This window comes from Poecilia mexicana, unplaced genomic scaffold (genome assembly GCF_051168715.1).
Source record: "Poecilia mexicana isolate PSO_F unplaced genomic scaffold, ASM5116871v1 scaffold_10, whole genome shotgun sequence".
Classification (NCBI taxonomy): Eukaryota; Metazoa; Chordata; class Actinopteri; order Cyprinodontiformes; family Poeciliidae; genus Poecilia; species Poecilia mexicana.
In genome coordinates, this window is record NW_028263379.1 from 29,805,187 (window position 1) to 29,828,887 (window position 23,701).

Here is a 23,701-nt window from a genome sequence, read left to right on the forward strand (position 1 = left end):
CTTTTCACAAAGTAATTACTATTCCACAAAATAATCACCTTTCACGACAAGACTCCATCATGACTGGATGATGTGGCTGAAAAAATGTATTGAGATATAAAGGTTACATATCAGTTTATCGATTATTGATCAGGGTTTTGTTTTAATATGATAGACTGGCAGCATGACCTTTTCTGTTTTAGCCACATTTTTCACTCCTCGCCATTTTATTTTCATTTTTATTTTTAAGCAGTTTTTGAGGCATGATGGAAAAACGTGAAACTGCTGCTGCGCCAGTTTCTCAGCAGGTTGTTGCTAGGTAACCACTGAGTGAGTGAGTTGATGCCACCAGCCTTTCTTAGCTGGCAGTGTGAGTCTGAGCGGCTAAAGCCTTTCCTCTGCCTGCGTCGCCCAGGATGCTGAAACTTTACTGACATACCAACATGTTTTATCTTATTTGGTGCCACTGGAATCCTCACATCACACAACATGACGGATTAACAGCTGCTGCTGCACAAACCGCCTTGCACAATCACTGGCTGCTTTATGGAACGCATGCAAATTGACTTTAATAACATGGAAATCAATAAAAATAAAGGTAATGGGATTACCAATTAAAACAGAAGTGGGTTGGATACTTACCATTAACTTCACATGTGGCAGGTTATAAATGTTAAAATGGCACTAAAAGTGTTTTAGAAACAAGATTCAGTCACAATCCCAACTGCTGTTGATGGTTTCTACTCTAAATGGGACCACCAGTAAATGTTTTTTGGTAAAATCATTATGGAGGTGAATATTGTAAAAAAAATCTCTGGTTTTCAGCTGCTAATAAGTTCAGGCTTTGAGTAATCTGCATTTTTCCATTGCAAATTCAAATCAGTCTTCGTCATCATACAGTAGCATCATATACTGGTTTCAGTGTAGCCCATCCAAAAAACAAACAGGAGACGGGAGGCTGTGGCCATCATGAGGCGCTTCTCCTTAGGTGAGAATATCAACATCAGGGTTTTTCTGTCTTGAGTGCAAAACTGGGTTGATATTCCACTAATGTCGAAAAATCTCAATTTTGCAATAGCGGTGTTTCCATTAAGTAACTCTGTTAAAATTACACGTGACTAAGCTTGTTCATGTGATGAGTCATTAATTATATACCACGGCATCATCCTGTCATCGTCTTCGTGGTTTTTGGCCGTAGAAACATCCGGTTGTTGATCATATGATGTGAAAAAGTGTTTCCGTTGCAGTTTTATGAAATGCACTAATTTAGATACAGCTGAAAAAAACCCCTCATCCTTGTGCCAAAACTTAACCAAACATGAGATTTTTTTAAATTGCTGTTTTTGGAATTTTCAAAATTCCAATTTGCTTAGTTGTGTGGTCAATGGAAACACAGCTTTTGTTTTGAGCCAACTTCATGGAGAAAGATGGAGATTAATGTAATGGTGTAAACCAGACTGAACCAGTAGACTCCCAGTATCAACTGTTTTTAGTTGACTGGTTCTGGTGGTGATGTCTCTTATTTGTATTAAGCTCTTGAAACGGGAAGTAGGGAACCTTGGTAACAAACTGGGCTTGACGTTTCCTCATGAAGGATTTCAGATTTAAATAAATTTCCCTCTGAAAAAAAAAATCCCAACAGTTTTTTTCCTTTTATAGCACCCAGTCCTCCTCAGGTAACCTTTTAAATAAAGTCTTTTCCTTTCTGCCACAACAGCTGAGGGCGACTTGCACATCCTGTACTGTCGCCATACACTTTGACATTTTCGCTTTCACTTATGGCTGTTTCCCCCACAGTTGGTTCAGATTTAATTCGGGACCTGGAATGAACCGAGCAAAAAGCCACCGCCATAAAACCGTAATGCAAATGAAACGGAGTGTAGCTGCGTTTTTACTGCTGCTGCTGCAGCGCCTGACGATTTTTTGCTATGGCCATTTAGAAGAAAGCAATTTCAGCTTTAATTTGGGGTCTGATGATGAATGAAGAGGATTTACTCAGTCAGCTTCTTGCAGTCTGCAGCACCGGCTTCTCTTAGAGGGATCTGAGTGAATTCTGGATCACAGGTCGGATTCTGACGGGGTGAGAAAAACCCCCCAAAAAACCCTGAAGTACTGTTGTGTGGTTTTATATTTTGATTTCATATTGAACACCTCAAAAACATCATGTTTGTCTGTGTTAAAGAGCCTCTGGGAAGGAAAATACCACTTTCTGGAACTGGCAGGGTTTTTTTTTTCTGTTTCTCTGACTTTTTATAACCAACTATTAAAAACATTGTAATTTCATCTAAAAACATGGTGTGAGTCTCGTCTCACGCCTTTTTAAAATCTCCTGGCACTCATGCAGAACCATTTGCCTGAAATGAAGTACGTGTTAAAGATGAAAAGATAAAAAAAACACAAAAAAACATGGCAGCACTTTATATCTATTCCCTGCCAGTTTCACCACTTCCAAATATCATTCTCAGTTTGTTTTTCTTTTTCCTTTATTTCAGATTTTTAGATTCCTTTTGCCTCTGAGCATCTCAGCCTTTTGGCTCATCTTGTGCGTTTGCTTCAGTAAAACATCAGTGTTTTTGAGGTTTAAATTTTAAAACTAACAAGCATCTTTTCCTGCTGTCCAATTTCTTATTAGATCCTTTGGGATGCAGTTGGAGCAAACAGAGTTACATTCAACAAAACATTTTTTAGTACAGAAACATGGACTTAATGAACTGTTTGTTTAGGATCCCAGTTAGCTGGGGGTCCATAGAAAATTATTTCTAGGGGTCCTAGAAATCATTCAACTATATCTCGGGTAAAAATATTAACTACAATACATACAAAATGTTAAATTAATAAAATCTACAACTAATTAACCATTTCAATGATAAGTGTGTGACTGCTAAAAGCTTTTCAGCTTCTCTTTAACACCTGACTTCTGTCCAGCTTTAATCGGAGTTACTGCTCTGTGAGTAAAGGTGCGTTTGAGAAAATTAGTTTTCTTGCAGCTGAAGGAATTAGAAAACGTCCTTCAGTTTAATACCTGCTGAAAGGTTAGCTTAAAAAAAAACACTTCCAATGCGACGGACGAGCCTCGTCAGAAGGTATAGTTTAATTTAATCAATAAATATCGCTAATGAATCAGTTTTTCAGTTTACAGAGGTCACAGCGGTGTGTAAATGTTTGGTGTCACTCACTCGTGCTTTGTGAGGCGGTGGAAACGTCCGGGTCGGTACCGCTGGATCTTCTTCGTCCTGCCACCTGCATTCCTGTCGGCTCACATTTCTGCTCCCCTGCTTTCATCAGATCAATATTTATCATCGCAAGCGCCGATCTCTGACCGCAGTCGAATTGATCTAATTGCAATTACATTACCGCTCACCTGCCGTCCTCCGTCCCTCCCTCCGCCATTTCTCCTCCTCTTCTTCACTCCATCATTCCCAGCGACCGATCCGCTTCTTTCTCCGATCCGCTCCGTCTTTGTCTCATGCTCATCATCTATCATTATGTTTTATACACTGGTAATTGCATTACCGCTGTGGGCTCGTACTCTGGCAGGTCACACTGACTTTCTGTTAACGGCGGCGACATACAATCACATTAGAGATAATGTGTGTGTGTGTGTGTGTGTGTGTGTGTGTGTGTGTGTGTGTGTGTGTGTGTGTGTGTGTGGAAAGCGCTTAGCTCAGCTGCGCTGAGACCGGGCCTCGTCTCGGAGGTGTGTGTGTTTACGGCGTGTGGAAAAATCCAGGAATAGTAAACAGCCTCCCAAGGACTTAAAGAAGTGGATTTGAAGAGTAGTTTGTCACAGAGGAGCTTTTTCTTCTTCTTCTTCGCGGCTGGAGCTACAGACCAGTCAGCTAATTAGATGCTCCAGTGCCACACATTAAGCAGCATGTGGAAGTTGCTCATAGCGAGGAACTTTATTAAACATACTCAATCTTCTTTCTTGCTGTTTAACACTTTTTTCCTATCAGTTGGACATGAAGGAGGATTTCACACTTCGTCGTGTCAAACCAGGACGTTCTTGCTACAGTTTGCTCAGGGGTGACGGGAATCTGCTATTATTATTATTATTATTATTATTATTATTATTATTATTATTATTATTATTATTATTAATAGTCTTTATTTCACCAGGAAAATCCCAGAGATTAAAAATCACAGAACATTCACAGCAAAACAGTTAAAAAGTTAACGCCATCATAAATTAAAGGGGCAGTGTCCTGACTTTTCCAGATTCATAGTATAATTTTATAGCACAATCAAGTAACAACTACCATCATTTATTAGATATCAAATATGTCTTACAATTTTTTTCAGTTCCTATTTAAAGAAATTGAAATTAGGCTTCTGTCTCTTTAAAAACTCCACCTACAGGAAGTCATCACAACATGGCTCCTCTATTAACCCTTTAACAACGCTTTCACCAGTGTTTCTCTGAGAAGTAGCTCCTGTAATGAGCTCAGCAGATGTGCAGTTTCACCAGATGTTTGCTAATTTCTTCTGGCTAGTCTGAAGGAGCTGAGTGGAGGAGTCAAGGGGAAGGCAGAAGCTTGGAGTTTTGGAAACTGCAGCTTATTGGAGGAGCTATGCATTAAAGGCGGAGCTAGATCCATCTGGGTGTTTGGCACAGCTGAATGGTTACCATGGAGATTAAAAGGGTTTCTCAAACATGCATGAAAGAATCGAAGTAACTTGATGAGGGGATAACATCATAACATGATGTAAAGCTCAAAAAATCCCGCCCCTTTAAAATATTCCTCAGTTAAAACATTTACAGACCAACGATTCTTTCTCAAAATCAGTGAGAGCAGCGTTAAAAAACATTTAGACATTACAGCAACTCTGGGTTCATGTGTTTCTACAACTAGTTCCAAGAAAACAGAACAGAAAACTGAAAATATTTCCCACATTCAGTTCAGACTTTAGGCACCGACAGCAAAAGTAATTTCTCACAACGAAGAGAATATTCTCCAGTGGACTTTCTAGTTATTTCAGCCAACAAATCTGAAGGAAGCAGTCCTACTACGGCCAAGGCTGTCCATCCGACCCGGCTGTATTTGTTCCTGAATATTTGAATCATTTCTTCCCAAAATTGTATCCAGTCTTCATTTTTGCTGTCCGCCAATTGGAATTGGATGCTTGTGGTCGGAACCGAGAGGTTTCCAAACCAGAACTCAGACTTTGGATCATTCCAGTTCCCCTAATATGAGGTGGAGTCATTTACAATGAGGTGGAACTAGCAATTTATTGAAAAACGATAAATAAGATCTTGAACTGTTGGAATGTGACATTTATACAGTGGGGGGGTCAGACAGTGGGCAAGGCTTCATCTACTGGTAAAGGTAAACGTTTTGTTTCTATAACCTGGTATCGAGAGAAACTGCTGCCTCATGATTGTGACGTCATTGTTTCTCCCTGTTAACTTGACAATACTTTAAACCTTTACAATAGGAACTAAGCTACTTAGAGATGATCTCAACATCCATTCAGTTTTAACTGTAATCTTGTACTTTGGTCAAATCAGACTCAGGAGCCAAACCTTATTAACCTTATATTCTAACACGCAATTTAAAAGTAGTTCAACCTTTATATCTGTCCACATAAATGAACCTCCTGGCGCCATCTTTAATTCCTAACAGGAAGTCATGCTTTTTTTGAAGCCATCTGATTGGCTGACGTAGGTTTTAGTTTTTGCGCTACACTGCCCCCTATGGGTTTGGCAGGTTTAAAATGGCGCTTTTAGGCGGATTTAAAAATGTTGAAAGGACAAAAACTTTTCTGTGTGATATTATTGAATGACGTGGCAGAGATATTGTTTTTTAAAAAGACCCAGCGACGTGCGAACAAGGCCTTGCACTGAGTGTCAGGCTAAAAAAACGACCTCATCTTCTTTCTGACTGGCACTTTGGACGCCTCAGCCTCTACAAAGCTTGAGATGATGAGATGTGTTTCCTGTCAGCGTGAAACTGGTTTAATCAGGACTCATTCGGTCAGAACAGACAACTTCTTGTCTTGCTAGGAGCTCCGTAGCTGTGAACCCGACAGCCAAACAGGAAACAGCGCTTTAACCAATCACAGCTCAGGATGAGGGGAGTGGCATCGTCTAAACGCCGCCACTATGACCATCAGCAGAGAAAATGAACTTCTGAGTGCGTTCCTTTCCCTAATGAGTCTGATTCAGTCAGTTATAGGGATGGAAATGATGTGGAAGGAATATAAAACAGAGGCAAGTTTCTCTCTGAAAATGTAAATTTAGTCTTTTAATGTTTTTCTTTTTGTTGTTGAGATTGCTGACATCTTATCTTAGATGAGTGTATTAATACACACTCAATAAAAATCTCCATATTATCTTATTTACATTTTCCACAATATTTGCAGCTGCAGCTACACATGTGGCATTTACACTGACGATAACGCTGCTGTGTTTTTGTTTTTGACAATCATCTTTTTAGCCTGTCTGAATCTTACTGGACAGCTAAGACTTTATCAATACCAGAGATTCACTGATCCACTTTCTTCACTACCGATGTGATACCTGAGGTTCAGTATCGCCCGACTGTGATCCGAAAAACGACTGAACTGACTTAAAATGTTTATTTTTTTTTAACACAGTCACAAATGTACTGAAGTACAAATGTATTTGATAAATCTGTATCTGTACAGCCACTGAAATACACCAACAGCTTCACAAGCCTGTTAAAACTTGTAAAAACAACTTTAATTTGTTCAATCAGTGCAATTAGGAAAATAAATCATGAAGAAACTGAAGCTGACAATATCAACAGGTTGACTATTTTGGTCAAACATGTAGGAAATAAACTTCAGTAAATCTTTCAGATGGTTCAGAAAGTTCAGTGTTTAATTCAAATACAATGTAAAATAAGAAATAAAGGATAACGTCACTCAGAGCACAAACCATAGAACTAGACTGACCAGATCTGCCTATTCAGTCTAATTCCATGGATCGGGAACATCGACATCAATACCCGATAAGAATTTTTTCAATATTGAGACCGATACAGATGTTAGTATCGGATCGGTTCAGCTCTAATGATGACACAAAAACTAAATACTTGTGAGAAATTATTTTTTTCCAAAGTATTTATTTTTCTCGTACACAAAAATTTAAGCAATCCATCATACTTTTTTTTTTTAGCTAGCATATAAATATAAAGTGATTTTTTTGTCTTATATTTTAAATTTCAGACACTAATTCTTGATACTTTAATGCTGCCTTACTGTGGATTCCAAATTCAGCAGGAATAACAACACTGGTCAAAACCAGAAATTACAACATTTATGTAAATAATTTTAGTGTTTCAAATAACAGCTGCTGAAATATGCTATATCCATTCCACACTATTCATGTTTTCTGAGATGATGACTTGGCTTCTGCTGGAAGACATTCATTTCTTCGTTTTTGTTCAGATGAAAGAACGGCGTTCGTAGTTCTGGGTCTTCATCTCAAGCTTTAAACTTTTTCTCTTACATTTTAACAGATGGCTCTTGAAATATAAATGCAGCTTTCCCCTTTTTTAACTATTTATCAAAAGATATTCTACCCACAGCTGCATAATAAATATGGACATAGAAAACCGACTCTTCAAGGTCACTGAGATCAGAATTACGACTGATTTGTTTGTAGAGCTTTTTTTATTTTTTTTGCACTAAGTCTAACAAGCTTTTCATTTACAGGCCCAGAGTGGAGTTTCTCACTCACCAAGTCTGTAAGAATATAACTTGTAAATGTTTGATAAGGTTTTTTTTCTCTCTGTGTATCTGGGCTGCAGCAGTCGATAAGAGCGGCGGGTCCCAGCGAGCCGAGAAACATCACACAGAATAAATTCAGTTTAATCCAGACGAGTGAGTTTAGGAGCTCCGTAGAGCTGAACTCTGGTACCGACGCTCTGCTCTGGTCTTTGTTAAAGTTACGTTGAGGTAACCGTGATCCGTCTAAACCTAAACTCAGGTTTTCTGTGTTCATCATTCTTGATTCTTTAACAAAATGTCCAACCTGATCTCTCCTTGTGATGAACTCAGTTTTAACTTTGTTCACTTCCAGTAAAAACCCCATATTGTTGTCGAAGCCATGATAATTATTTTTAAAGAATTTCTTCTGCTCTAGTGGCATGCGATAAGTATGATGGCATATAAGGGCCGTTGTAGATGGAAAAAAAGAACAACTTTCAGCCAAAACATCTCAGAAACTTTCATTAAACAAACAAGGAATTGTATGAGTTCAAAAAGGAGACAATTTGCAAGCAAAAACTTTTCTGGGGAAAAAAAAACAACTTGGAAATTTTGCTAGAAAAAACTTTGAACATTTTGAGATTAATCTCAGAATTTTTTTAAAATTTTATTTTGAAAAAACTAGGAAATTTCTGAGCTCCAACAGTTGTGAGAAAAAAACTTGGAAATTTTATTAGAACCCCCCCCTAGAGATTTTCAGATTAATTTTTATTATTTTCAGAATTAAAAAAAAAGAACATTGAAATTTTGTTTGAAAAGTAAAATAAACAAACAAAAAAACATTTGCTAGAAAAAAAAAACTCAGAAATTGTCCATGTCAAAATTTTTCACATTTTGAAACTCACAAAGTTTCCTGTTTTTTTATTTTTAGAAAATTTCTGAGATTAGTCTGAACATTTCTGCATTTTTTGGCAGAAATGTACTTTGATTGCATTGGGGCCTACAGCTTCCATACACACGGGGCTCCTTCACTCTTTAGTCACTTGTGTGTAGCTGATCAATCCATACATGACGCTATTATGGCTGTGAAAGGCTGATCTCAAACGTATTGATTTATTGAGGCTGAATACAAATGCACACCGCACTTTTCGGATTTTGCTTCTGGTTTATCCCGTCAACTTTTAAATATGTGATTTTAGCTTTAAAACAATGTGAGTTAGTTACGACATGCCTTCCCTGCAGACTACAGGTCTGGATTCAGACTTTAATCATCTCACTTTGATGACAAAATGCTTAATTCAAACGTATTCATGTCCCTCAAAGTAGCTTAAATTCAACTTTAACTAGGCCGTCATGTCTTCCTTTCTTTTCTCTCTCCTCCATCAGACTCTGCTCTCTCTCTTGAATTTTAATGTGAAACTTTATTCAGTGAATTAATCATGCATGGTGAAGTAGTCTAATAGTTACTGTGATGTAGAAATACGAGTTCATTAGTGGCAGTAAGACGACTGGATCGGCTCCTGTGTACATAAAAACCTCTCAGGCTAATTCATGGAAGAACCTCTGATTGTTAAATCAGAGCTATTAGAACATGCATGTGTGTTTTTTTAGTCCTTTCATAAAATATTCCTCTACTAAGACTCACATACGTCCCTCATTCTTAAAAACCAAAACCATGACATGCATCTTAAGAGCTCAATGAAAGACAGCAGCGGGATCACTGGTTCAAACAGGTTTTAATCCATATTTCAGAGACATTAAATATTTAAAAACAATGGAACTGCATCACAACTTTTTGATCATCATCTTCATCACATAGAACAACTTCATTATAAAAGAGAACCATAGAAAAAAAGGCCCAAAAGATAGCACTGGTAGAAAAAGAAAAACAGTGGAGGTTGTGCAACACATTTTGAAGGATACGACACAAACCCACGTTGGACTGATGTGCTGTCAGTCGTGTTCTGCACTGATCTTTGTTTTGTTTAGCCAGTGGTTCTGATGGGATCCGCTCACAGACCAGATCAGAGTCACCATGCTGCTGCCGCAAAACCACTGGTGGCTGCGCTGGAGCGTTCAAGTTGAGCTGGATGTGAACTGTGTCCATATTCACTGCATGGCATGATGAGTTTGAGCTGCGTACAGAGTCACTATCTGGGTTTTCAGTGCATTATAAACTTTGCTGTACTTTATAATATATGGCCATGGACTGGAAGATTGGCTAATAGCATTTTAACATGAGCCAGAAATCTCAGATTTTAAACCTAAAGCCACCTTATTTTTAAATTATAGGCAGTTGCAAATAAATTTTACTCAAAAAAAAAAAATGGGTCAAAATAATTGTCAGCACAATTTAACAGAAACATGTTGCATACTGTAATAAAATGCTAGCTTAGTTTAATTTGGTTGGAATTCAGATGTAGGATTTGTAGGATTCAATTTACACAATAAAAAGAGACAAGTTATTTACTTCTGTGAAAAAAAGAGAAAATACTCTGTTGAGTAATATTCAGACTTTGGTATGAAGATGATCGCTAGCTTTGCTCAGCTAGCTAAAAGCTATCTGCACTTTATCAGGTAAACAACAGGCAGATAATTAACAAGCTACAAAATTACTCAAGGGTGCTGGTAATTTAGCTGCTTTGCTATTTTGTACATTTGTTAATTTTGTTTTAGATTCCATATTATTTGCTTTTAGTGAGCTTTGCTGAGCTAGCTAAAAACTAGCTGCACTTTTCAGGTAAACAACAAACCTAGCTAAGCTAAATAACTTCAAGAGTGCTGGTCATTTAGCTACTTCGCCGTTTCGTACTTTTGTTATTTGTGTTTGTCTCATTTGGGTTTCATACTATTTGGGGTGGAAAAACATCTTACCCACAATGACGGGTTTGTCTATTGCATGGAAATGTGGTTTCATGAATCCTTTAAATGTTAATTAGAGCTAGGTTCCTTACAATTTTGGTTTTATCTGTCCAAAAAGGGATCAGAGCAGAAATTAATATACAACATTAAAAAAAAAAGTGAAACTGCTCTGTATTAAATCTGAGCAATTATCTAATTTATCCACAAATCACAAAATACTGAATTATGAAGAAAAATTAAATCATATCCAGTTTTCAATATATGGGTACAAAATGAGAATGCACGCTTCATATGGGATAAAAATTAGGCATACAAATGTTAAAACTACATTTCTGATTTCATCACAGTTGAGCTGCTCCTAAGGGTTAAAGGTCATTTCAACCCTTTGCCAATTTATACTCCAACTTCAAAATGGATGCCATCACATATCAGCTGACTTTTCATTACAATCAAACATTTGATGAATTATGGAGATGAATGTGTATAAAAGCACAACACTGTTTATCCTCTTTGGGGGTTATTTCTAGAAATAATAAGCTTTATCTGTGACTTAATGAAATGCAAACCACAATCAGGGAAAAGTTGTCACTGCTGGAGAGATTATCAAAGTATTACTGGCTTGACACCATCTGCTAGCAACACACATTAAACTTTCCATTGTAATTATTACAAAAATAATGTTTTCTTCTTACTACTGTCTTTCATAAATTTGTTGACAACTGTGATAATGCAACAAGAACTAATGAGATCCTTAATGAGATGCCAGCAGTATAACAGGGCAAGCTGAGCAAGTCTGTTTCCAAAACGTATTAGATGAAGACACACAGTCATATTGTGATGCATAAAAATAATTTGTTGCTTTAATTCAATATTTACCAGTTGTGCTGCAATTCAAACACTAAATTGCTGTAATGTTCCCTTCAAGCCCCAATGCAAAGTTGGTCAACTTGTTCTAAATCTGAGTAAACCAGATGGAAAACATAAAATGAATATAAATATACATATATTAGGGTGATGTTTTCATCATAACTAAACCAAAAATTAAGCTACACTCAATCTGGGTTATTTATGGATGTCATGTGATGTCTAACAGAAATATGTCTTATTGTCTGAGAACTCCTGATTTCACACTTAAATGATTTTGAGCAGAAAATTGAATTTATAATCTTGAAAAACTTTTATATAAACCTAACACAGGCGGCTGCCCCCTATAGCTCCGCACCTGGTAACCATCAGGTTTTTTCTACATGTTCAAATTGTTGCCATTCAAGAATATTTCAGTAAAATCAGTGAGTATGGACGTTCATACAGCTCGTCTTTAGACATAATTTTTACAAAACCAAGAAATGAATTTACTTTGAATTTTAAGAGCTGATGGGACATTTCATGCTACAGTAGAAGCTTAGATGCTGGCGAAATGTTGACATAATTACACTTTGCAGCATTACCATGAAACCAGCCACTCAACATGCAGCAAATGAAAAGTTACTAGTTGATGTATCAAGAAAAAAGCCGTGAGGACAGAATGCCATTGTTGAAAATGGGACTAAGTTGACCTTAAAAACACCTTAGCATTTCAGGCAACGCTTAGGTTAAAGGTAGCAAATACTAAAAAAGTAAAAACTAATCAAATACTTCATTTTAAACGATAAAAATTTGTCGTAGGTTTGATTTTTGCTCAAAACAAACACCAGTGATGTGTTTATTTGGAAGCTTTTAGCCAGAACCAGACCAGGCAGCTAGCTAAGCTAACTAGCAAAGCTAAGCAAACCATTTTACATTCCTATTGATTTTCTGTCAGTCATTTTACCACCTCAGAATGGTAGAAATAATATTACTGTGCCTTTTTAAGTGTTTTAGGTTCTTGAACGTCCGAACAGCCACCGTTAGTGATGCACATTTAAAGCAGCTAGCTGCAGGCGACATAAAACATCCACACATTCAGTGAACTACGCAACACAAAACAGACGGTTTTTCTTTTCGTCTTTCTCCAAATGAACACAAGCAATTGTTGGTCTGAGGCTACCATTTATTGCATGCAATGATTTTTAAAGTTTCAGGCATTTCAGACAAAACTGAAACTTCATCAAATCATCAAGAAATCAGAATACAGCAACGGATGCTAATTCAACATGTTTAATTCACACGCTTTTATTTTTTCATCTTAAAGCCAAACCCCTGGCGTCATAACGCCAGTAAAAAAGCTTATGGAGACATCTGATTATACAAAAAAAAAACAAAGAAAAAAAAGTTCATATTTATACCAATATGGTATGGAAAATTATTTAGATTCATTCTTTGTTTTTTAAATAAATAGAGCAATTCCAACTGGACACAAATAGAGGCACTTGAGTTTCTTTCTTTTTTTCCATGTTAAAGTGAAAATTACTTCCCACATCCACGTCGTCCTCTCATACACATTCAGCCATGGTGAAATGATCCAGAACTTATGAAACTCATGCTGGATGTGCTGGATTTACAGAAAGCGCACGGGGGGAAAAAAGTAGATTTTAAGCTTTTGTAGCACAATAAGCAACACAGAAACAGTGGGGACTCGTCTTTTGAATGTACCACAAAGGGTTAAAAATCACTTCAGCTTTTGTGCTGTGTAAATACAGCTGTAGCCTGTGCATGGACACACACGCGCACACACGCACACACACACACGACCCACGCTCCTATCCATTCTTTCACATTGACTTAAGACACAAAAAATAACAAACACCCAAGTACACGGCTTCTAGGTGTCACAATCTGTACAGTATGTTACACAAACATCATTATTGTTCAGCAACGATTTAGATAGACTCGACAATCAGCTGTACACGTATACACACCAACAACAACAACACGACGAATGTTGGGAAACGTCTAGAAGAGGATCCAGCAGATGATCCGATCTCATCTAGTGCTGTACAAACTCGCAGATTCGCTTTGACAACGGGGGGGAGGAAGAGGAGCAGACGGGAGATCTTCCTCGTTCACCCGCTCTGCATGTAGGAGGGAAGTAGGGTGGGGGGCTTAATTGGAACCCAATCATACCGAGTTTAGTAGTTTTGTTTTTTTTTCTCTCCCTTTTTTGTAAGTGTTTGACACCTTAGTGGGTGGGTTACTATGGGAACTAGAACTGAGCAGAAATTTGACAAAAAGTCCATGATCAGCAAAAGACATGTTGTTGTGTTTGATGGAAGAAGCCTTCATTCAGAGAAGTAAACAGGGAACCTGTTCTGTTGCCGTTTACTCCCTAACCTTCAAATTTTACTCTCAAAGCTCATGTGACGTAAAAATAAGGCAGCTAGTTAAGTTAGCCATTTGTAAGCAGATAAGTTAGCAGCTAGCTAAGCTTAGCATAGTCAGAAAGAGTAAGTGAGAGAAGTTGTCTGAGAAATAAAGAGGAAACTTGTTTTGGTGGCGTTTACTTAATTTTTTTCCCAGAGCCATCTTGTTTGACTTTTAAACTAGGCAGCTAGCCAAGTTAGCTAAGTTGTCTGCTTACAACTTACAACTTGGCTAACTTAGCAACTAATTGCTAACTTAGCAAATAGCTAAGTTAGCCAAGTGAGGACTAAGCTAAGCTTAGTTCCCAGCTACCTAAGATTATCTGGCTGCTAAGTTAGCCAAGTTGTCTGCTTAAAACCTAGCTAACTTAGCAGCTAACAAAGGTTAGCTAGCTCCTAAGTTAGCCTAGCTGTCTACTTACAATTATCTTGTTTACTACTCACATGAGCCATATTTAAGGTGAAATGGTAAAATACTGAATATTTCTGGTCTTAATTTAAGAATTTAATTTTGGCGTAGCTTTATGTCATGATAACAAGGCAAATGGAAGGCATTAGAGTTTTGTTTTGGAGGCCCCTGGAAATAAATGACACTGTTGGCACTTCATGACCAACAGGCTAAAAGGCTTTACATCTCAGTATCCACTTGTATCATTAAAAATATGCTACTCTCTTGACCAATAATGTGAGAGTAAATCCTGTAGCTACAGCTAAAAAAAAGTGCAGCAGCAGTGACGTACGTCACATTTTACACCTTGTTTCACCAGAAAGCTAATTTCATTTCATAGCATCCGTATGGTGCCATTTTGTCTGTTTTTCCTTCTGTGTTACCAGGTAACAACATTAAAGATACCATCTGATGCATTTTTTTTAAATTCACAAACAAAACTACAATTATGTAATTAAGTCATAATTTCACAAAATGCATCATTTTTAAAAATTCCACTGAAGAACAAACCTCTGCCAATTTAACTTTATTTTTGTTGATGACATCACAAAAGGCACAGTAGTCAGCTTGTCTTAGTGCTAATGTTATGGCAAAGCAGTGACTCTACACATATGGACGTGAAATGAAGCATGTAAGGTGCAAGTGGTTTGGCTTCTTTGACGTTTTTCCATTACAAATGTGTATAAAACTTTGTTGATATTCTGCTAATGTTGAAAAAACTCAATTTCGCAATCGTGGTGTTTCCATTAAGCTAATTTATTTTGTAATTCCCATTTGCTCAGTTTATGGATGCAAACCAAAGCAAACTGTGAAGAAGAAGAAGATGAGAATCATGGGAACTTTAACGTTTAATGTTTAACTTTAATGTTTTCCATCTGACTGGTTTGTGGCAGAATCATTCAAACGCATCGACGCGGCTCAAATTTATGATTTGATTAAAAATGTCAGAATAAGAAAGAATAGCAACAAGAAAACTTGATAACTCATAAGTTGCTCTGTGCCTGACGTGATGTCATCGGAGGAACCTACTTTTATTTCACTTAAAATACGTAAATAAAAAAAAGGAAAGGAAATCAGGGCATGTTGGTGTGTAGGAGTCAAACTAAATGTAAAGCAAACGGAGATGTTACTGCATTAGGCCAGCAGCTTTAATTAAAGAGACAGTGTCACTTACTTCCTTCCTTTTCTAATGTAACTAAGATTTGTCGGCTAATCAGGGAGGTCAAACTCATTTTCCTTTCGGAGGGCATCAAGATCATGAATGTCCTCAAAGAACCAGGCCAGAACGGACTGATGATGCCTGCTAATTGTTCAAATATTAAACAGCTGTCTCTGTGTTCTTCTTCTTATGTAACCATACTGAATGTCTTTTCACTCTGATCAGTCCATCCAGGATTCTGAGATTGTTTATGATTTTTTTTACTATCAAAATCTGAGCTAATTTAGAAATATTTGAGTTCATATCTGATGGTATTTTTTTTTTTAATTCACCATATGACTTGTAACATCAAGTACATTTGAGGCAGCGGTGTAGTAAAAGTAAGAAACACTGCCACCTGTAGGTGGGAGTTTGTCTCTTACTTTGTCTCTGTCTCGTTTTTGAACGTTTTGGGTAAAATTTGTAATAAACTTGTAATAATTTTTTGTGAATCAATTTTTTGTGAATTTTCATGACATCGCAAAAACCTGGAGGGACGCAGAAAAACTGCTTTGATAATGATTGATGAATATTTATGTTAAAGGTTGTGTTGACGCGTCCCTCTGGGGTCTAGAGGGCCACATAAAAGACTCCAGCGGGCCGGATTTGGCCCTCAGGCCGTGAGTTTGACACATGTCCCATAAGTGCTAAATATGAACTTTGGAATAAGTGGGATTTTTCACTTTAAATATTAAGAATATCTGTGTTTGACACCGTTGTAACACAAATCCAATCAGAAACGTTGTTTGACACCGTTGTAACACAAATCCAATCAGAAACGTCTGGACTCAATGGCGGCAGGTTTTGGCTCCAGTTGAGGTACCGAGTCGGGTCTGCTTTGATTCTGCCTCAGGGGTGTGTGGGGGGGTCATAGGTCGGCCTCTATCCCCTCACCCTGTGGTCCTTATCTGATGGATTGAACGGCTTCTCCTCCAGCCGGATCGATGTCAGCCTGAGGCTTTAGATCCAGACCCGATCACTGACTCCTGGCTGCTCCTCCGCTCAGCTCTCTGGCCACATTTAGCCGCCTTAATCACATCAGACTCTCACTTATCTTCCAGAAAATGATCCGTCTTAAAAAAAAAAATCACTTTTAGCTTCTTTCTGTTGGTTTTCTTAACGGAGGGTTTGGACGTGTTCTGCGTCTCCTCAGGTGTTTCACCTGGATCACTGCGGGGGAATTCGGGCCCAGTCATCATCCTCGGTCTGTGTGTGTGTGCGTGTGTGTGTGTGTGGTTTGGGTCGCAGTGGGTTGGGTCTCATGTCACAGCTCTAGCTCCCGCTGCTCTGCTCCCGTCTCTAGAGCAGCTGCGCCTCGGAGCGCAGCCAGTGCAGTCCCTGCCGGATGTAGCGCACCAGCTCCACCATGCTGCTCTGCTGACTCAGAGCCCCCCCCATGGCCGAGTCCAGGTCCTGGAAGAAGTCTGCAGGACGCAGCAGGGAGAGAGCAGGTCACTGCTGCACATCGCCACAACCAACAGAAACTGTCTACAAATCCTGACACGTTATATTTGCAAACTGCAGTTAAAATTAAATAGACACTATGCTAATGGGTTAGCTACTAAATACATTTTTAGTTGCTGCATGAGTTGATTATACAGGTAATAAATGCAAGATTATAAAAGTAGTTAAGTGGGAACTTTGATAAGTTTTGACATTATTTCCAAAAACAAACAGAATCCTAATAAAATTGACACAAATGTTGCTATTCCTGAAAAACGTAGTAAACAGAAAGCAGTTTGTCTTTACCTCAAACATAAATGTGTCTGTTTGTTTAAAATCATGTTATTTAAACTTTTCTGCATTTCTCCAGCCTCTCCTCTCCTGCTGCTGAAACGTTTTACTTATAAACAAGGCAGCTGGCTAAGTTAGTTATTGGTGGATGTCAGAAGCGTTGCGTTGCTGCGTTGCGTTGCTGCGTTGCATTGCTGCGTTGCTCACCTCTGCTGTCGGCGGCCAGCCTGTCGGCCGTCTCCCACTGCTCGTAGCTCCTCAGGATGTTGTTGGTGATGTTGACGTGGCTGGCGGCCATGTGGTGGATCCGCTGGGGGATCGCCACGCTACCGGACGACCCTGATGTCCCTCCCCCTCCTGTTGCTGCCGCCGGCGCTCCTCCACTGCTGGCAGGAGACGGGCTGAGTGAGAGGGGCGACGGCGTCCCGTTGACCCTGGAAAACACACAGACAGGCGGTGAATCCCAGAGGCATGATGGGAACCCAGCAGGGAGCCTCGGTGTTTTACTATGAGAAACACAAAGGTTTGGTAGAAAGTACTGCCTGAACACACTTTGAAAAACCTGTTCACCTCCTCACCTGTGGTGGCGCTGCACCAAGAACCACAAAGGGAAACGACAAAAACCTCTGAAGACGACTTCCTTCTTCATGTCATGTAAACTAAACGAAGTGCCATCAGATTTTAGTGGTTGTAAGATTTCTCTTTGGCAAAAGACCACAAACTATTTCTCCTGCTAGCAAGACACTAATGTGTTTGTTTTGGTTGCATTTACCCAGAATGCCCTGCGCTATGGTCCGCCTCCTGCTTTTGGAGCGCTCTGCGGTCCACTTGGTGTTCATATTTGCTTTCAAACTGCACTAGAGTTCACTTCGACCTGAATGTGGCCTGGGCTTGATGGTACATTCACAAATGAACTGAACTTTCCACACAAACTGAACTCCAGCTGCCCTCAAGTTAAACCACTTCAACAAATTGCTACATACAGCTATAAATTGAAAAGCACAACATATTCAAAACCACAAGGACATTAACTAAACATAACTACAAATTAAGAAAACATAAAACAGAAGAATCGTTTAGTGGATGATTCCACTTTTGACCTTCGACCTCCACCAGTTCTTCTGGCATTTGCTGTCTCTGTTTAGATGGTCAAAGAAAAGCTGAGCTCTGTAGTTTGTCCTGACTCAAATTATTCTTGGGTATCTTAGCTACATTTACATTGGTAACAAATTCTCAACAGATGTGCTAAAGCCAGAAAAACTTTCGACTCTAAAACCAAAGTGGTGTAGTCCAATCAGTGAAGTCTTGGGTTTCCCACTGAGATCTGCCTCTTCAGTTTCGTTAGTCGTGTCTTAACTTGTAGTTGTGCTTAATGTGTTTTTGAATATGTAGTTGTGTTTAGTGATTAGTTGAAGTGGTTTGTACTTCAGGGCCACCGTACTGAACAGGGCAGGTGTGAATGCACCCTTATAACAGAAGAAGAAGCAGAAGAAGAAGAAGGTGGCAGCCTCAGTAAAACAGAAACATGTCGGCTCCTCCTGTGTCGCGCAGCAGGCAGCAGGTCTGTGGCAGTGATGTAATGTCTGTGATGTGGCCTTGACCCCCACTGACCCACAACTTGTGTCTAACTCAGCACCTCCCCCGCCCTAACACACACACACACACACACACACACACACACACACACACACACACACACACACACACACAGCCAGCTCCGGTCCTGCTGCTGCGCAGCATCAGAACTGTCCAAACTCATTAGTTTCACATCCGCGACTCCTCCACGCCTCTCCTCCTCCATCCATCATCGCCGCCTCCATCACTCCTCCTCGCCGAGCGCTCGGCGGCCCCTCCGGTCCTCTCCTTCTCACATCTACAACAAATCAATCCCTTTATTTGCTTCCTGAGGGGTTTGTTTGAGCAAGTGGCTGTCACGGGCCGGTTCAGGAAGCCGCAGCAGAGCGCCGCTGAATTAGAAATTCTCAATTATGGCGTTGAACCGGAGTGGGGCCGAGGCCCGTCGCTGTGCGTGGTTACTCACTTTCCGTTGCTCCTCCAAGGAGACGGGGCCTGATGGGAACTCTTTGCTGAATTCTGGATGACAAAAAAAATAAAAAAAATACAAAGAGACAATTTCATTATTAGAGGTCGTTTACAGCTGAGCAGTAGTGGAAAAAACTCAAGTTGGACTCTTAGAAACAAAACAAAGACAAACAGCTGGTTCACCCAGAGACAGTAGCTGCTTTTCCATCGATCATCAAACTATGCAAGTTGGAATTACAAAACAAAAAAAGCTTTATGGAAAACACAAAATCATGTTTTTTTACAAAAAAGTTTTTCTTTGTCTGATAAAGTCAAGTTTAAAAGACAAAACTGAAAAACACAAAGTCTTACCAAGTAGTTTTGGTTTAATTTCCATTGAAAATATCTCAGTTCACTTGAAACAAAACAAAACTAACTTATAATAAACTTATATAGCTTGCAAAAAAGTTTGTTTTAAGTCAATAATTCCTTACTATTTATCAGAAAGTGTGAGTTCCAGTGGCAGATTATTTCATTTATAACATGGGAAAAATATCTTGTTATAAATAAAACAATCTGCCAATAGAACTAATACTTTTTAATCAATATCAAGGAATTATTTACGTGCAATAAGCTCTCATGTCTTGCTGATAATTTGCTTTCAAGTTAGTTTTGTCTTATTTGAAATGCATCATGATATTTATAATTGAAATTAGACCAAAAATAATTGGTAAGATTTTGTTTTCTTGCAGTGAAATTCCTAAAATTCAACCATAAAAACAGAAGTTCTTCCCAGTTTCAACAAGTAAGATATTCTGTAACCAGGATGTGTTTGGAAACCATCCATATTCTGTATTTCAGCTCTGGTTTCCTGACGTCCTGGAACCTCTGAGGACCATTAGCCGACTAAACGAGTTACAGATCTGCTGTGTTGTTCTGCAGAGTGAAGCGCTCTGCCTCTGTCAACACGTCCCCGTCTGCAAACAGGCTGCGCCGCTGAGCGCCCCGTCACTCCCTTCCCAGAAATCCAATCCCATCAGTGAGAAACGCAGAACTGTGTTAATGACATCCTCAGTAATTAATTAAACTAAACGCAATTAATCAAAACAAGCACATTAAACCGCAACAATCCACTGCGATGATGGATGGAGCTAATTAATGCGTTAATATTAAAAGAAAAAGGAACGGAATTTTACAACGCCATGCAAAATTAATGCACAGGCAGCGTGGAAATGGATCCGAGACGTGTGTGTGTGTGTGTGTGTGTGCGTGTGTGTGCGTGTGTGTGCGTGTGTGTGTGTGTGTGTGCGTGCGCGCGGTGGGCTTCACACAGTCTGTCACGGAGGCAGACGGTGAGAGACGGGGAAGGAAATCAACTCTGTGTCCAATTGTGTGTGTTGAGTTGTTACCTTGAAGTACTCCATGAGCGAGCGTGAGTACTTGACAGCGTGGTCTTTCTTCAGATGGAACATCCTCAGGTACAGCAGAGATAGACAGCGGTTGCTATGGGAACACAAGTGTTGGGAGGCGGATGAGTTGGCCGTACAGACTCCCCCAGTCAAACTTTCTGCTTGGTGTTAGTCAGTTTAACCCTGGATAATCATTTAAAGACGCGTAAACGTACGATTAACTCCACTGATATGTTGTCTGTGTTACTTGTACGTTTGTTCTGTCTTATTGGAAGCGTACTAAGTAACATTTTGTGTTTTTGCAGTGAAATAATTGCTCTTAACAGATTCATCAGTTTGAAGTTCAGAAGGTCTGGGAACTTTAATTAGAAACTCACAGCTTGTCAACGTTTCCCTACTGCATTATATGATGTGACACAGAGTTTATTTTAAACCTTGGGGTCAAACAGTCGACACACTACAGCCGTTAGATTATGCTGGCTGGTTTTTCTTCTACAATCACAAATACAGGGCGCTGGGGAATTATTTCATTTTCTTCATTATAAGGAAATAAACACACACACACACACACACACACACACACACACACACAGACATATATATTTTATATGATTAAAATCTAGGTTTCATTGTGATAATAAACTAATATTATCAAACCTCCAAAACTGACTGACTGGTTTGATTGTTACTTTTCCTGATGTGTGATTTCCTTCCTCAATTTGGTTCCATGAACGCATCAATAAATGTCTAAATATTTAAACGTTTCTGTTTAGAGGTGACGTTTCACTACTTCTGTGTAAGGAAATCTATTTAGTAATAGGTAAGCTTGTTTTAGAGCTGTATTCATGTTAACATGTCTCATATATGCAGTTAGAGCATCATAGACCAAAAATAAAATGCTAAAAAAAAAAAATAATCTTTTCGTTTTTGGCTGATAAGACCAGGGCGATTGCCGAGTCAAATTAAAGGTACAATAACAGCACATTAGTTACCATAATGTTATTTTTTTGTAACTTTTAAAAGTAAAAGCACATATGTGTTTTTATATTATATTTTTGTTACAGTTTGATCTGTAAAGCGGCTCTCATAACGCTGCATGTTTCTTCAGTATTCCAACTGGAACTGTTCACTTTGGTCAGATAAGTTCATCTTAGCAATTAACGCTTCAGGTGTGTTTTTGTAAAAAAATAAAATAAACAGGCTGATTCATGTAAAAGCAGCTCCTGCCTGCTGCCAAGTACAGTGGAAGACATGATGGACAAGAGTGAGCAGTATTAACAGAATAAAAGCTTCTGTAATTTGTGTGTGCTGGACCTTTGTCTTATTAGCCAAAACATAAATATGATCACAAATATGTGAAGGATAAAATATTAGTTTTTTTTTGCTCTTAGATTCTACTTTGTTTAATTTAGTCAAATTCAAGTATATGTTTTGCAAATTATCGACAGTCATAATTTGGCAGAACTGCGACCACTAGATGGCGACAAAAATCATCTAAATATGAACCTGAAACGTGTTGAATTTACTTCAACAGGCACTCATGGTATATGTTCATCACACTGGCTGTGTGCTGGTTTGAGAAGTGATAAGAACAGACTTGAGGAGGTGGATCGTACCACAGAACAGCTAGCCTCTTCTCCAAGACGGTGGCCGAGTGGCTGGTGAAGTTCTTCAACCTCATGGCGTACCTGCAGGACAGAGAAGCTCGTCACTCCTCTGGTGTTTACCGATTCACTTCAGGAAAGTGCAGATGCACAAAAACTGAGAATAAAAGAGTTTTTCCAGAATGATTTGTAGCAAAACATCAAGCAAAAACATGATTTTTCATCTGAGAAGGACATCTAAGAAGTCACTTCTTTGCTCTTTATTGATCTTTAAAGACAAATTCTCATCATTTCCACAATCATCCTCCTTAACAAGCATCCAAAGGTGAAGCCACCGATCTGAAGCCCGGGTCTTGCTCGAGGACACTTCAGCGCGACAGATGAGTGCAGATGAGCGGATCTTGAACCCCAGCTCTCGAGCTAAATGGCCGTCTCCCTCTTCACGAGCGCCTCTCAGACCGAGCCGCTCGTTTATTATTCACCGTTTGCTCTCTCCGAGTTGCACTCGGTGGCTTCGCATGCTGGCAGCGCTCAAAGGATCGAACCCTGAGATCTGGCTAATTTACACAGATTAGCAACCTTGTAGGTGTCTGAAGGGCTGGAACACAACAAAAAAGACATGTGGGCATGCATGCTAAATTAGAGCTCATTAAAAAGGCATTGCTTTAATTTGTCATTTGTGGTGGAACGGGTGCAAATTTACACGGCCACAGGACTTTATGAGAGCCGTTTCATCAGGTAGGGAAGGATCACCTGTTGCTATAAATTATATGTATTCATTTTGCAATACAAAAAAAAAAACAGATTACAACTGTACCACTGGATACTCAAGCAGTACTTCATTTTATTTCCTGCTTACTGCTTTAGAAACTACAATGTTCAAATGTTTCATGTAAACAGACCAATTATTGTAAATCGGCCCTTAACTGGGAAATCAGCCATTGTACTTTGCTAAGTTAGCAATAATTATCCCCTGTTGTCTTCTTAGCGACGTCATTAAATTTTGCAACTTTTCAGACAAAACATTTGGTATCAGTCAAAATCAGAATCGGCAGGTCAGGCTTTTTAAAGATCGGTGAACTAGTTATTAAACCATAAAACGAAGTGAATCCCAATAAAAGGGATGGAGAATAAAGTGTGGACAGTAAAAGTCCATCCAACTGGCCAAAGATACGACTTTAAAGATAAAACCCCTGTAGCTCCTGGACCCAAAGAGGAAATCCTGATTGCAGTATTGGAAATGTTGCTGTTGCTGTGGATGTTGTGCAGTTTTGTAAAAACGTTTCCTGACTCCCGTTGGCTTCTTTCTGCCGTTGATCCGTACCTGATGAGCTCCACCGTCTCTGAGTACATGGTGTACGGCGATTTGGCCTCCAGCGGATCGCGCTCCATGGCGTTCCCACACTCTATGAAGGAGAGGGCGCCGTCCGCGTAGTTCACCGCTTTCCCAAATTTGTCCGTCTGCGGAGCACGAAGGAGGAAGAAGGTGACAG

The 23,701-nt window shown here is 39.2% G+C and overlaps 1 protein-coding gene and 1 long non-coding RNA gene across 2 annotated transcripts; both read right to left on the reverse strand.

Moving 5' to 3' along the window:
• Window positions 1-9,372: 9,372 nt before the first annotated feature.
• LOC148157173 (AF4/FMR2 family member 3-like) lies at window positions 9,373-18,301 on the reverse strand. Its single transcript, XM_088009204.1, has 3 exons — window positions 18,267-18,301; window positions 17,381-17,607; window positions 9,373-16,863 (listed from the first exon to the last, which is right to left on the reverse strand). The coding sequence occupies exons 1-3, from the start codon at window positions 18,299-18,301 to the stop codon at window positions 16,739-16,741; spliced, it is 387 nt and encodes a 128-aa protein (XP_087865330.1). The 3' UTR covers window positions 9,373-16,738.
• Window positions 18,302-18,625: 324 nt separating this feature from the next.
• On the reverse strand, window positions 18,626-22,292 carry LOC148157174 (uncharacterized). The gene is made up of 3 exons (XR_015764513.1): window positions 22,221-22,292; window positions 20,605-20,698; window positions 18,626-19,267 (listed from the first exon to the last, which is right to left on the reverse strand). It is a non-coding gene; the product is annotated as an uncharacterized LOC148157174 (long non-coding RNA).
• Window positions 22,293-23,701: the final 1,409 nt, after the last annotated feature.

Bases quoted from the DNA above. Each gene is read 5' to 3' on its own strand.
- LOC148157173 (XM_088009204.1), bottom strand. From the start codon at position 18,301: ATGCCAGAAGAACTGGTGGAGGTCGAAGGTCAAAA. The intron at 17,608-18,266 runs GTGGAATCATCC...TGTGTTTTCCAG, and splicing joins GTGGAGGTCGAAGGTCAAAA to GGTCAACGGGACGCCGTCGC. The intron at 16,864-17,380 runs GTGAGCAACGCA...TGCGTCCTGCAG, and splicing joins GCTGGCCGCCGACAGCAGAG to ACTTCTTCCAGGACCTGGAC.